This window comes from Corvus moneduloides, chromosome 19 (assembly GCF_009650955.1).
Source record: "Corvus moneduloides isolate bCorMon1 chromosome 19, bCorMon1.pri, whole genome shotgun sequence".
Lineage (NCBI taxonomy): Eukaryota > Metazoa > Chordata > Aves > Passeriformes > Corvidae > Corvus > Corvus moneduloides.
The window spans coordinates 4,705,372-4,717,774 of NC_045494.1; the positions used below are offsets into that span (position 1 = coordinate 4,705,372).

Sequence of the window (12,403 nt, forward strand, 5' to 3'; positions counted from 1 at the left end):
GCCGGGTTACCCATAGCTCGGAGCAGCTGGGCCGGTGCTCGGCGGGATTTGGGGTTCACACCATTGTGCCGGCGGCCGGCCGGGAGCGGGGCCGGCAGCGCGGGTGGGCACCGATCCCCAAATGCCCCGCTGCGGTTCAGAACCAACGCCGAGGCGTCCGGGCACCTCCGGGTGACGCTGCCCCGACCCCCGGCTCGGAGCCCCCGGCCCGGCCCGCCCGCAGCTCCGCGCGTGGGGGTCGCGTCCCCCCCAGGGGTCCCGTCCGCGCCCCGGGGGTACCGTTCCGCATCCCAGCATCCCGGGGCTGCCCGGCCCCCGACATGGGCGGGCGCCTCAGGGTCCGTCCTCCGGCTGCCGCCCCTCCCGTCGGGGCGGGGATGGGACACGTAGTTTTCCGGAAAGCCCCAGCCATAGTTTCGTTTCTCCGAGCCCAGTTTTGGTTTTGGTTCTTGGGCCAGCTGCGGACGGGGCGATGGCAGCGCTGGAGTCGGAGTCGGGTCTGTCGGGGCTGGAGGAGGAGCTCACCTGCTCCATCTGCCTCTGCCTCTTCAGCACCCCCGTGACGGTGCCCTGCGGGCACAACTTCTGCGCCTCCTGCCTGGAGCTCACCTGGGCCGGGCTCTCGGGGGGCTTCAGCTGCCCGCAGTGCCGGGCCACCTTCGCGGGCCGCCCGCAGTTGCAGAAGAACACGGTGCTGTGCCGGGTGGTGGAGCAGCTCCAGGGCCACGCCGGGGCCAAGGGCGAGGAAGAGGGGCAGGAGGAGGGGGAGGCAGCAGGGTGCTGGGCGGGGGAGCCCCCCGTGTCCTGCGACAGCTGCCGGGAGGCGCCGGCCGTGCAGACCTGCCTGACCTGCACCGCGTCCTTCTGCGCCGAGCACCTGCGGCCGCACCGCGACAGCCCCGCCTTCCGCGACCACCAGCTCTGCCCGCCCCTGCGCGACCTGCAGCAGCGCAAGTGCCCCCAGCACAACAGGCTCTTCGAGTTCTTCTGCAGCAAGCACGGCGTCTGCATCTGCTCCCTCTGCCTGCTCGGGCACAAGCTGTGCCCTACCAGCCCTTTGGAACAGGCAAAAGCCGCTGCCCAGGTGAGCAGCCGGGACTGGGCGGGGGTGGCCAGTGCCGCCCGGGGCTGGAACACCCTCCCAGGGCACTCCGGAGCGCTCCTTGGCCCCCTCGGTGCCTGGGGAGCCGCTATGGAGTGCGGGGGGGAGGCCGGAGCAAGACATCGACTGTAAATCTCATGTCTGGCCCTGGCAAGCTGTTATCTGCCCTCCATCATGTGCTCAGAGTCATTCATTGCGTTTTCCTCCTCTCTCCAAGATGTTGCTCACGGGCAGGGGTCTGGGAAGGAGCTGTCAGGGAGTTGATTGCCAGCTCCTGGGCTGGGCTGGGCTGGGCTGGGCTCAGCGGTGAGGCCTCCCACACTCTGTGGCGTCACCCAGAACTCTGAGCTGTTTCTGCTGCTCTGCTTCCTGCCAGACTTGTCACAGTTTGGGGGGCTAACGTTCTTCTGCAGATGTTCAGAAAGAGAAGAATTATAAAGGTATCCTAGGGAGATCTCTAGTACGTAGATGAAAACCAGAAGGAGGTTCACAGAGTAGAAGGGAAGGAAACCTGACCTTTATATTTTTCAGCTGAAAATCAGTGTGGATGAGTAAAGCATGCTGAAAAAGTTTAGGTGGCCAAATTCTCATCTGTTCAGTGAGTTTGTACACAGCTTAGCTGCAGAACTTATCTCTGATTGAGCTTAGCAGAGTTTTGAACTACAGGAACAGGTAAATCACATCTGAATGAGAAAATTCTCAAAAGGAGAGGGGTGAACAGTAGCGTCAACTTCGTGCCCAAAGTCCAACCTGAGAGCTAATGTAACATTTATTCTTAGCATGAGAACTGCTGTGCTGATGAAAGCACCGGGTCCTTTATCAAGAGAGTGTGAACAGTGGCATCTTGCTCTTGGGAGAGGTGGGGTGGGTGTGGGAGGGTGTGGTGCCACAAGCCACACGTGTGCAGGACGGTACTTTTATACGCTCTAAGGTTCAAGAGAAGGTAGATTTTAAGCTGAGAGTACTAAGTGCTTACAAGGGTGTTTAAAACTGAGAGCAGACATGATAACTGCCTCTCTGAAATACTTTCTGGTCTCTCCTGTTGCAGTCGGTGCTGAAGAAGAAACTCGTGGAGCTGCATAGTCAGAGTGAAAGAACTGCCCGGGCAATGAGCACAGTGAAAACAAACCAGAACCAATCTGCTGTAAGTGGGTAACTGTACAAAGTGCTCTCAGGTTGCCTGGCACCCGCTGACTACTGCGTGGTGTTGGTGATTGTACCCTCGTGACAACAGCTGTAGTACTGAGGCTGCATTGGCAGGAGAAGAGTTATTAGGCAGGAACAGAAAAGAGGAGTTTTGGCAAGGCCAGGCAGCTCTGTGGGAGATGGGAGGAAACCAGGCACTGTGCAAGGTTTTATACCCTCATGTGAAGGTGACACTGAGAATGGGCTCTATTCCTTGTGAGTGAAGGAGTTTTCTTTCCAAACCACATAGAAATACACAGCTCTCTCTTCTCTTGCCTGGTTCAAGGAAGAGAACCCCATATGTTCCTCAGAGGGTTTCGTGCAGTAGCACTGAGAGTATTTTGGTCACAAACTGTTCTTTTGAAGCCAGTGCCTATCTGCTCTTTTCTGCTCCAGGAGACAGCTTCAAGAAAGAAGGAATTGGTCAGAAATGAGTTTACAGAAATTAAAGCTGTAATTGAAGAAAGAGAAAATGAGATCATGAAAGCAATTACAGAGGAAGAAAAGAGAGTTTGGAATAAGTTTGATTATATTTACAGTGTTCTGGGAAATAAGAAGAATGAAATTCAGTCTCTCAAAGATCAGATTGAGATGGCACTGACTGAAAGTGATGACGTTCTGTTTTTGAAGGTAATATGTCATTTAAATGTGAATCCAGTTCTTCATTCTAGAATGCAAAATGACAAAAATCTGCTGTGGTCATCCTGCTCTCCAGAGACCTCCAGTCAAATGGTAATGCAGTGGTGTGCAAGAACCTTCTATCAAAAGATGTACTGATAAGTACACAAATATCAGTGAAAGAATCAGTGTCTGGTAACTCCCCCAGTTCAGCCACTGCCTCTGCCACAAGCAGAGGGGTTACTGGGCAAGAGTCACCTCCATGAGGTGTGGCAGCTCTGTGCTGTGACCTGGCTGGTAGAGTGTCGTCATTGGTTCAGGTACCAGTGGGAATTAAGGCGTCTTAGCTGCTACTGGAATTTTGCCATGAGCTGTGTCTGACTGTAGCCTTTGTTCCCTTGAATATGAGATGAATGCACAAACTCCACCCCATTTAAAGTAACTTGGTGGTATTTTTCTCTGTGTGATACACAAGGTGGTCTTTCATTTGTCATTTCAGAGAGCAGCAGCACTGCAACGAACATCAACAAAAGAGGCTTTCGTTCCTGTAGTTGAAATGGACCAAAATGTGATGCATTCCACTTACCAGTCTGCCATTAACCTTAAAGAAATAGTGAAAATTTCAGTGATTCAGAGTAGGGAGAAAAAAGAAGAAGGTATTGTCTCACTGGGGAAATTGGCATTTTCTACTTTTGCTTTGAGCTGAAATGAGGGATCTTTCCAAGCCAAGCCAAATATAATTTTTGAAAAAAGTGTAACAAATACAGTTGGTTAATATAAATTGTGTCTTCCAATCTCTGCAGTGCTCCATTTCCACGCAAAAACATTACAGTCTGGGCTAAATTAGGAGACAAAATGTGCCAGTGTCTCTTCACTGTTATCTATATTTGGATAAGCTGATGAGTATCATGATACTACACCCTTCTGGCACAGCTTAGCCTTTCTTCCTTTGAGTAATTTATGGTGGTACTATGTAGCAGGGTTGGATGTGGTTAAGATGTGGATTTGAGGAGAGATTTGAAAGGCTTTAGAGGGGCAGGACTCTGCTTACCCAGCTGTAAAGGTGCTGATTGTGTAAGTAAGTGTTGTGGAACAAAGCTCTACTTACCGGGTTAAGCCAAATTGTCTTTTGGACCGTGGAATGGGTATGCAGTTCCCATCTCTGCCAAATATCACTTCAGTTCTGTTCATATAACTGAAAGTGAGATGGAAAAATGTCCTCACTAATGCATGACTGTTCTTGGCCATACAAACCATAATGTAAATTATCACTATTTCAGTCAAACTTGTGAAAATTAAGGCCCCTCCAGTGGCTCATCCAAACAAAACCCCTGTTGGAAAAAAGCCTTATGGACCACGTAAGTACTACAGAACATCATCCTCTTCTAACAATGGCTTTACTATTAAATAAGTTGAAGCAGTTTCCCAAGAGCTGTTTGCTGTGGTGGTGATGAAGTGATGACCTGCAGTGAGCACCTGGGAACAGGGAAGGGAGGGTGCTTTGGGGTATTTGGGGATGGATGCCTTGTGAGCTGGAAGGTGAACTGCACAGATAGAGGAGTGCATCAGCCTGTAGTGGTGTCAGTGTGGGCTGTAAAACAAAGCAGAGCCTCCCCACCCTCTGGTTCTTGCAGGTTTTAAAATTTGTGCTATGCACCTTTTGGCTTGTTTGATGGATTTGTGTGTCTTGAGTTCTGCTTATGATCTGTTCATGTTCTGGTTTTTTTCTTCCTTCCTCACAGACTACACCCACCAAGAGAAAACCCTTCCCCAGGCTCAAACCACTTCGCAGGTGGAGACAGATACCAGTAAGTGGTGATTAAAGGAGCGTGACTCAAACACTTTGCTGCCTACATCCTGCCTCCAGTCTGGGGTTGGGGTGATGGTCGTTGTGGCAGGTTATACTGGGGCCTTTCAGTGCTGTTTTATCCAGATACTAGAATTAATGGGCACTGTAGCCTCTTTGGAAGATCTTCCATGTTTTCTTTTTGAAGTAAATGCAAGTGTTAAGAAAAAACTTCTGTTACTTCCACAGAGTTCTTGACACGTGGTCTGAGTGCTGGGTGTGGAGCAGTGAGGGGGGTATGCTGGGGAAGTGGGACTGGAAAGGAGCTGTAGCTCCTGTTGCTGCACTAACAGCTCTGTTGTAAAAAGGAAAGGAATTGGCAGTGTTCCTCATGGGAACAGGAGCATTCCATGTGCCTGAACACACTGCTCCTGGAGGGGAGATCAACCTCCTTCCAGGCTTATGACGCTGTGAAATAGGAAGCAAATGGAAGGTTGTGCTTGATGTGCAGCTTTCCAGTGTGAGGGTATTTGTACATGGCTTCAGCCTGCTGGACTGTCAGCTCTCTACTGCTGCAGTTTCAGAAGAGCCATGGTGATGGTGTTACAGCTGACATAGTCTTACCAGTGGCTTTTGCCTCGCAGTAGAACTCACAGTTTATTTTTTTCTTTTCCCCCCATCCAGAAGAGAAAAAGAAAGCTGCTAAAGTTGGTGAGTCCAAACTTTCATCATGCCTATTCTAGTTTTCATTGACTGCTCTTAAAATGATAAGATGGTCATGAGTGTTGGTGTATTGAGCAAAAGTTCTCTTGCTCTGAGAAGGCTCTTGCTGGCCACTGTGAGAGCAATCAAACACTGAGAGAAGTTGTCCAGAGAGTGGGATTTTCAAAACTTGACATGACAGTGAACAGCCTGAGCTAATATTGAAGTTAACCCTGCATGAAGCAGGAGGCTAAACCAGATGAGCTCCAGCCTGAGTGTGTCTGTAATGGGGTGAGGTCTCTTCCCAACTGGCCAAACTCTCTTTTCTTCTGTTGACACAGCACCGACCACCACACCAACCACCACAGCTGCTGCTTCTAAAGAGCTCATTAGCAGCTTCCTGAAGAAACCCAGAGAGGAGCTCTTGCAGTGTAAGACACCCAACATTACACTCCTTAAAGATGAACTTTGCTCTTATTGCACTGGTATTATGTGTCCTCTGTAGTTACCTGAGAAAAATACTTCTGGGGGGTTTCGTTAGCTTAATAGGTTGTTACAAATCTAGGAAATTTCTGGAGAAAATGGGGGCAGGAGTTTTCTAAGTGGTTCTTTTGCCAGATGAATCAAATTCATCTTTAGCATTCACGTATCTTTATGAAGATAAATGAAGTTTTTTAAGTAGTTACTTTGGTTTCCCCCAAAATGACAGCATTAGAGTAGCCTAGAAATACCATGTAATTCTTTTTAAATGAAATACAGGCTTTTATGTGAGCCCGTGATGGCTTGTTAAGGTGTTATACAACATGGCATACCTTTTGCTGCCAGATCAGCAATCACCTTCTTTTGCCAGGGTGTATTTGGGTGATAAAGGGATCCTGTGGGGCTGCAGGAAGGAAGAAAACTTGCCCTCCATTTGCCTGCTGTGTAACATAGAGCTGCAGTTGAATCCAGAAGCTTTTACTGTGGCCCTAAGAACTGGTTGCGCTGAGGAGGGGAGCAGAGCTGGCAGATAAACATGGGAAAAAGTGCTGAGGTGGGACAGGATAAATAAAAGTGCTTTGTTCTTCAGTACCTTCAGGTGATTCATGTCATTGCAGATGCTGCCAACATCACACTGGATTACAACACAGCTCACAACACCGTGGTTCTGTCTGAGAACTACACCAAGATGTCCATCTCAGACACCTCCGCAGGTCACAGGTACCACCCTCAGCGCTTCACTGATTACCGCCAGGTGCTGGGCTTCCAGTGCTTCAAGAGAGGCATCCACTACTGGGAGGTGGAGCTGCAGCACAACAGCTTCTGCGGCGTCGGCATCTGCTACGGCAGCATGGAGCGGCAGGGCCCCGAGAGCCGCCTGGGCAGGAACAGCAAGTCCTGGTGCATCGAGTGGCTCAACTCCAAAATATCATCCTGGCACAATGACACTGAAAAGTGCTTGCCCATCACAAAGGCTACCAAGATTGGGGTGCTACTCCACTGCGACGGGGGCTTTGTGATTTTCATGGCAGTGGGGGAGAAGCATAACTTGATCTATAAATTCAAAGCCCAGTTCACTGAAGCCTTGTACCCAGCCTTCTGGCTGTTTTCCAGTGATGCTGCTGTCTCTCTCTGTCAAATGAAAGCATAAGGTCTTGTATCTCAGTTTAGTTCACTTACAGCACAGATAATCTGTCTCAAAGATTGATTGTTTGATACAAAAATTATCATCTCTTTTAAGCAGTTTTGGAAACCTGCCAATTCTTTGGTCTGAATTGCTAAAGCCCTTAGATAATGATTTAGCAAAATGCTGGCGATAGTAAAAATGACAATGGTTTGCAAAGATCTTGATTGCCCTAAAATCAAAGTCATTATGCGAATCCTTGTTAAATGTCTTCAGTGGCGCCTGTGGCTTCTGCGGTTTGCTGTAAAGGAGCAACAGAATTAATGTGTTCCATGGGTAACAATAACCCCTTTGAGAAAGAAACAGGAAGAACTCCTTGACAAATTCAGGCTTTGGGGGAGGTCTCACAGTTGCCTTTTTGCCCATGCACATACTGTTGTCCATACAGGTGTTCTCAGTGTATGACTCTTACCAGATGCTACAGAAAGAGCTGGTGAAGTCCCTAAGTTCAGGTCTTATGGCTCTGAGTTATAAAAGCCAGTATCACAAAGCTCATCAGAATGGAACTGCAGAGACTTTTAGAATTGATGGGGAAGAAATGGTGTTAGAATTACTAGGAAACAAATTACATCAGCCCAGACACTGGGAATACACCAGAGAGTTGTCAGGAAGACATCCTGCAGAGCAGTGGTGTGCATCCTGTGATGAAGATTGTGGGATGTAGCATTCTGTCATTGTCTGATCTAGAACATGCTTCACATCTTCACACTGAAGGCTCTTCAGTATTGGGGTTTTTTTTTGTGCTGAAGAGTTCAGGGGGTGCATTCTTGGTCTCAGGATCTCCTGTCATAAAGCTTTTCCTCTTTGTGAGGTGGGATATTCTCTGCTGGTCTATCTTTAGCTTAAAGCAGAGTCTCCTGTCATAAAGCTTTTCCTCTATGAGGTGAAGTATTCTCTGCTGGTGTATCTTTTGTTGTTCAGGTGGTAGAAACTGGATTTCTTGCATGTTTTTGAGACTCCCAATTTGAGGAGTCTCAAGACAGAGCGCAGGTACCTGGAAAATACTGGTTCCTCTGTGCATGAAGCCTGTGGACAGTCAGGGTGAGTCTTTTGACACAGGGAATTAGCACAAAGGAGAATATAGATCCATTCCCCATGGGATGGATTTTTAATTCTCCTGGTGTTCTTAGGGTCGTTGTCTGTCTTCGTAAGTTCTCACCAGGTACAGAGGAATCTGTACTTCTTACTTACAACTTTAAAACAATCTGTAGGCAATCAAGGTATTTGGATCTCATAGTTATTGAGCCTGTATCTTGTTGGTGCCTCTGGACTTACTGTGTAAGCTCTTATTTCTTGTAGGCGATCGGAAGCTCACACGAGAACCTTCCTGGACTTGGATTTGTAAAACTCCCCTTACAGGACTTAGTGAAATAGAACACAAAGCCACTGCTGGCATTTTTGCAGGGAATTGTTAGAAGGCTTAAAAGAACCTCTGTGACTACATGAGCCAAAGTGCTTTGGAGAGAGGCTTTCAGGAATTCAGGCTTGGTGTCTCTATTTTTACTTGGTTTGTAAACCCTTAGTACTTTGTCAAGGATAGCACAAGTCTGATTTCTTCCAATTTTTTGGTCAGAATAGGATGTGGAATTGATGGTGGATCTAAAAGTGCCATGGCTGTCTTTGGAGCAGTTCTACTCTCTCAAGGGTCTCCACTTTCCAAAGCACAGTCAGCACTAAAACTCCCAACCCGAGCAGAACACTTCAAAAGGTGCAGAAGGAGGATGTGTCCTGCTGGGAGCCAACAATGAATTACAAACTGGGTTTTCTGCTGTTCCAGTTTTTCAGCAGTGAAAGATAAGGTCAGTTCTCTCTGAGAAATCCTTTTGCTGCTTGGCTGTGCCACAGGGCTGCAGATCCACTCAGCGGGGTGCTGAAGGAGTACTCTGTCCCCTTGGTTGTGGGCAAAAACGTGCTCCAGCAGTCTGTGCAGTGGAGAAAGTCCCCATCCTCTGTTCCTTGCTTCTTGACTTTAAAGAGGTGTCAGTACTGTCCTCTGAGTCTATGGGCTTCTGTGGCCATAATCTGGAGTGACACCCAAACAAAGTAAAAGCAGCTTTTATTCTGCCTTGTTGGACAAAGTGGGATTCTTGACATGGGACTCTGATGTAGGACCAACCGTGTGGAACACATGAGGTGCCCTGGACTACCAGGCAGTGAAACAAGCCTTCTGCTGGGCTCCTGATCCTCTGTTTTGCTTTCTTTTGTGCTATGAATGACTAGAAATCATATAATGAAGTTCTGTTAATTTGGAATTCACAGAATCACAGAGTACTGAGTGATTGAGTGAGTTGGAAGGGACTCACAAGGATCACTGAGTCCAGCTCTTAAGCAAATGGCCCGTGTAGGGATTGAAATAGTGACCTTGGCATTACTAGGACCAATCTCTGGGCTTCTGAAAAATTTTGTTTTGTTTAGCTTCAGGTACCTTGAATATATTGAAACATTAGTGTGATATAACATTAGGAAAAATATTAGTTACAACATGATAAATGATCATTTAAAAACCTTTTCAACACAACTGAAGCAGTTTTACTCAGGCAGTACCTGTCAGAGCTGCACTGATTTTAAACAAGACATAAGACATATATAGAAGCATGTATTTTAATTGTAATTCTCCTTTTAGTATTACAAAGAACGCAATTTAGCCTAGAAAAAGAACTAATTCTGGTGTTAATGCCATGAGGATGTGAATTGACCTACATTTTAATGTACAAGTGAGAGTAAATCAAGAAACAGTTGCTGAATGAACATAAATGAATGTTTAAATTTAATATTTTCTTCAATGAAAGACATCAGTAAAACAGTGTATTTAGAAAAATGCTTATGTAGTTACAAGCCTGTTGATTGTACTGATATATCAGCCCTGTACTTCAGTCTGTATTAAGGTGTGTTATTATTTGTAGCTGTGCCAGCCAGACACAGGCAGGGCCATCACATGGATTTTGTGCCATCTGGTCCATGTGCCTGTAACCACTCCAGGAGCTGGCTGGTGAGTGGTGATGGTTTGAATTCAATAAATATTCACAGTAAACCCTATCTCTGAATGTTTTGTTCTGTGCTCAGGGTCGAAGCAGTGAGGGAGACAGAAGTGAAGACACAACAGAATACAAAGAAGAGGTCTTTTAGTGCATCACTCACTGGGTTATAGGAGAGCTGGGGAAGGGGCAAGCAGAGCTGCAGAGGCTGTGCCGTCATCTGGACTGGTCCTAAACTGCCTCCTTCCCCTTGAGTTACACACCCATTATCGGTAATGCTGTATCCTCACTGAGGATGAGATCATCTTTCCCAGTAAACAAAACTGGAGACCTTTTTGGATAAGCAAAACCATGGTCATCAGCTGCAGGAAGATGGACAATTAAAGACACAGCGGTGGATTGCTTAAAAAAGCCTTAGGTGACATCCAGCATCTGCTAGTCTAAGTTACGCCTGTGTCAGAGACTGAAATATTATATTTTATGACTTGAGCATTTTCATGAAGGACTTTTAAAGCTGTATTCCAAAAGCTGCAGAGGCGACTACCATACCCCAGAATGGGGCCCTGAGGCCTTATACTGCTCGCTGATGAAGATAAGATGAAGTAATATAACTCAGGGCTGGGGACATTCACTGAGCACAGGCTTAACACCTCCAAGATGAGGACCACAGCCCCAGGGCTATCAGCTGCCAGGCTCGAACAGACCCTGGCACCAAGGGGTGGAGGGAGGAGAGGCTTTGGGTATCTTGGAAAAGCCTCTGGTCAGAGATGCAGTGACCGCCCATCCTCCACTGTGCAGAGCCCAGCTGAGGGGTCCTCACCGGCGGGGGGGGGGGGGTGTGGAAGCTTATCCACAGCAGGAGGGGGTGACATGGCCCAGCACAGGGGCCCCCCCCGAAGGGGTCCCCAGACCCTGCACCAGAGATGATGCAACAGACCCTCAGTGTTGCAAGGGACAGTGTCAAGCCGGCCCCTGCAAGAGAGGCTCGTGGCTGTTCCCACCTGGCACAAAGTGTCTATTAATCCACGGGATTCTGCACCCTCCGGCGTGTGGCAGCGTGTGGCGGCGTGGCCACGGCGCCCACGGGGGACCCTCACCACCGGCAGAGCAGATGGAGGGGAGCAACGAGATGTCATTGGGACCCTTGGATGGGTGATTTGCTTCCACCTAATCCCTGTCACCTCTCCCTGTTCCCCCACCCACACTTACTCCTTCCTTCCTTCCTTCCTTCCTTCCTTCCTTCCTTCCTTCCTTCCTTCCTTCCTTCCTTCCTTCCGAATTCCTTCCGAATTCCTTCCGAATTCCTTCCGAATTCCTTCCGAATTCCTTCCGAATTCCTTCCTTCCTTCCGAATTCCTTCCTTCCTTCCTTCCTTCCTTCCTTCCTTCCTTCCGAATTCCTTCCTTCCGAATTCCTTCCTTCCGAATTCCTTCCTTCCTTCCTTCCGAATTCCTTCCGAATTCCTTCCTTCCTTCCTTCCGAATTCCTTCCTTCCTTCCTTCCTTCCGAATTCCTTCCTTCCTTCCGAATTCCTTCCTTCCTTCCTTCCTTCCTTCCGAATTCCTTCCTTCCTTCCGAATTCCTTCCTTCCGAATTCCTTCCGAATTCCTTCCGAATTCCTTCCTTCCTTCCGAATTCCTTCCTTCCGAATTCCTTCCGAATTCCTTCCGAATTCCTTCCTTCTGAATTCCTTCCTTCCGAATTCCTTCCTTCCTTCCTTCCTTCCTTCCTTCCGAATTCCTTCCTTCCTTCCTTCCTTCCTTCCTTCCTTCCTTCCTTCCTTCCTTTCTTCCTTCCTAATTCCTTCCTTCCTTCCGAATTCCTTCCTTCCTTCCGAATTCCTTCCTTCCGAATTCCTTCCGAATTCCTTCCGAATTCCTTCCTTCCGAATTCCTTCCTTCCGAATTCCTTCCTTCCGAATTCCTTCCTTCCTTCCTTCCGAATTCCTTCCTTCCTTCCTTCCTTCCTTCCTTCCTTCCTTCCGAATTCCTTCCTTCCTTCCTTCCGAATTCCTTCCGAATTCCTTCCTTCCGAATTCCTTCCGAATTCCTTCCTTCCTTCCTTCCTTCCTTCCTTCCGAATTCCTTCCTTCCTTCCTTCCTTCCGAATTCCTTCCTTCCTTCCTTCCGAATTCCTTCCTTCCGAATTCCTTCCTTCCGAATTCCTTCCTTCCTTCCTTCCGAATTCCTTCCGAATTCCTTCCTTCCGAATTCCTTCCTTCCTTCCGAATTCCTTCCTTCCTTCCGAATTCCTTCCTTCCTTCCTTCCTTCCTTCCTTCCTTCCTTCCTTCCTTCCTTCCTTCCGAATTCCTTCCTTCCTTCCTTCCGAATTCCTTCCGAATTCCTTCCTTCCGAATTCCTTCCTTCCTTCC

General features: G+C 48.1%; 1 protein-coding gene across 1 annotated transcript; it reads left to right on the plus strand.

The window, feature by feature from the left end:
* Positions 1 to 393: 393 nt before the first annotated feature.
* On the plus strand, positions 394 to 10,092 carry TRIM25 (tripartite motif containing 25). The gene is made up of 9 exons (XM_032128958.1): positions 394 to 1,084; positions 2,151 to 2,246; positions 2,684 to 2,917; positions 3,405 to 3,561; positions 4,186 to 4,263; positions 4,648 to 4,713; positions 5,376 to 5,402; positions 5,735 to 5,824; positions 6,491 to 10,092. Exons 1-9 carry the CDS (start codon positions 473 to 475, stop codon positions 7,021 to 7,023), a joined length of 1,893 nt encoding a protein of 630 aa, XP_031984849.1. The 5' UTR covers positions 394 to 472; the 3' UTR covers positions 7,024 to 10,092.
* Positions 10,093 to 12,403: the final 2,311 nt, after the last annotated feature.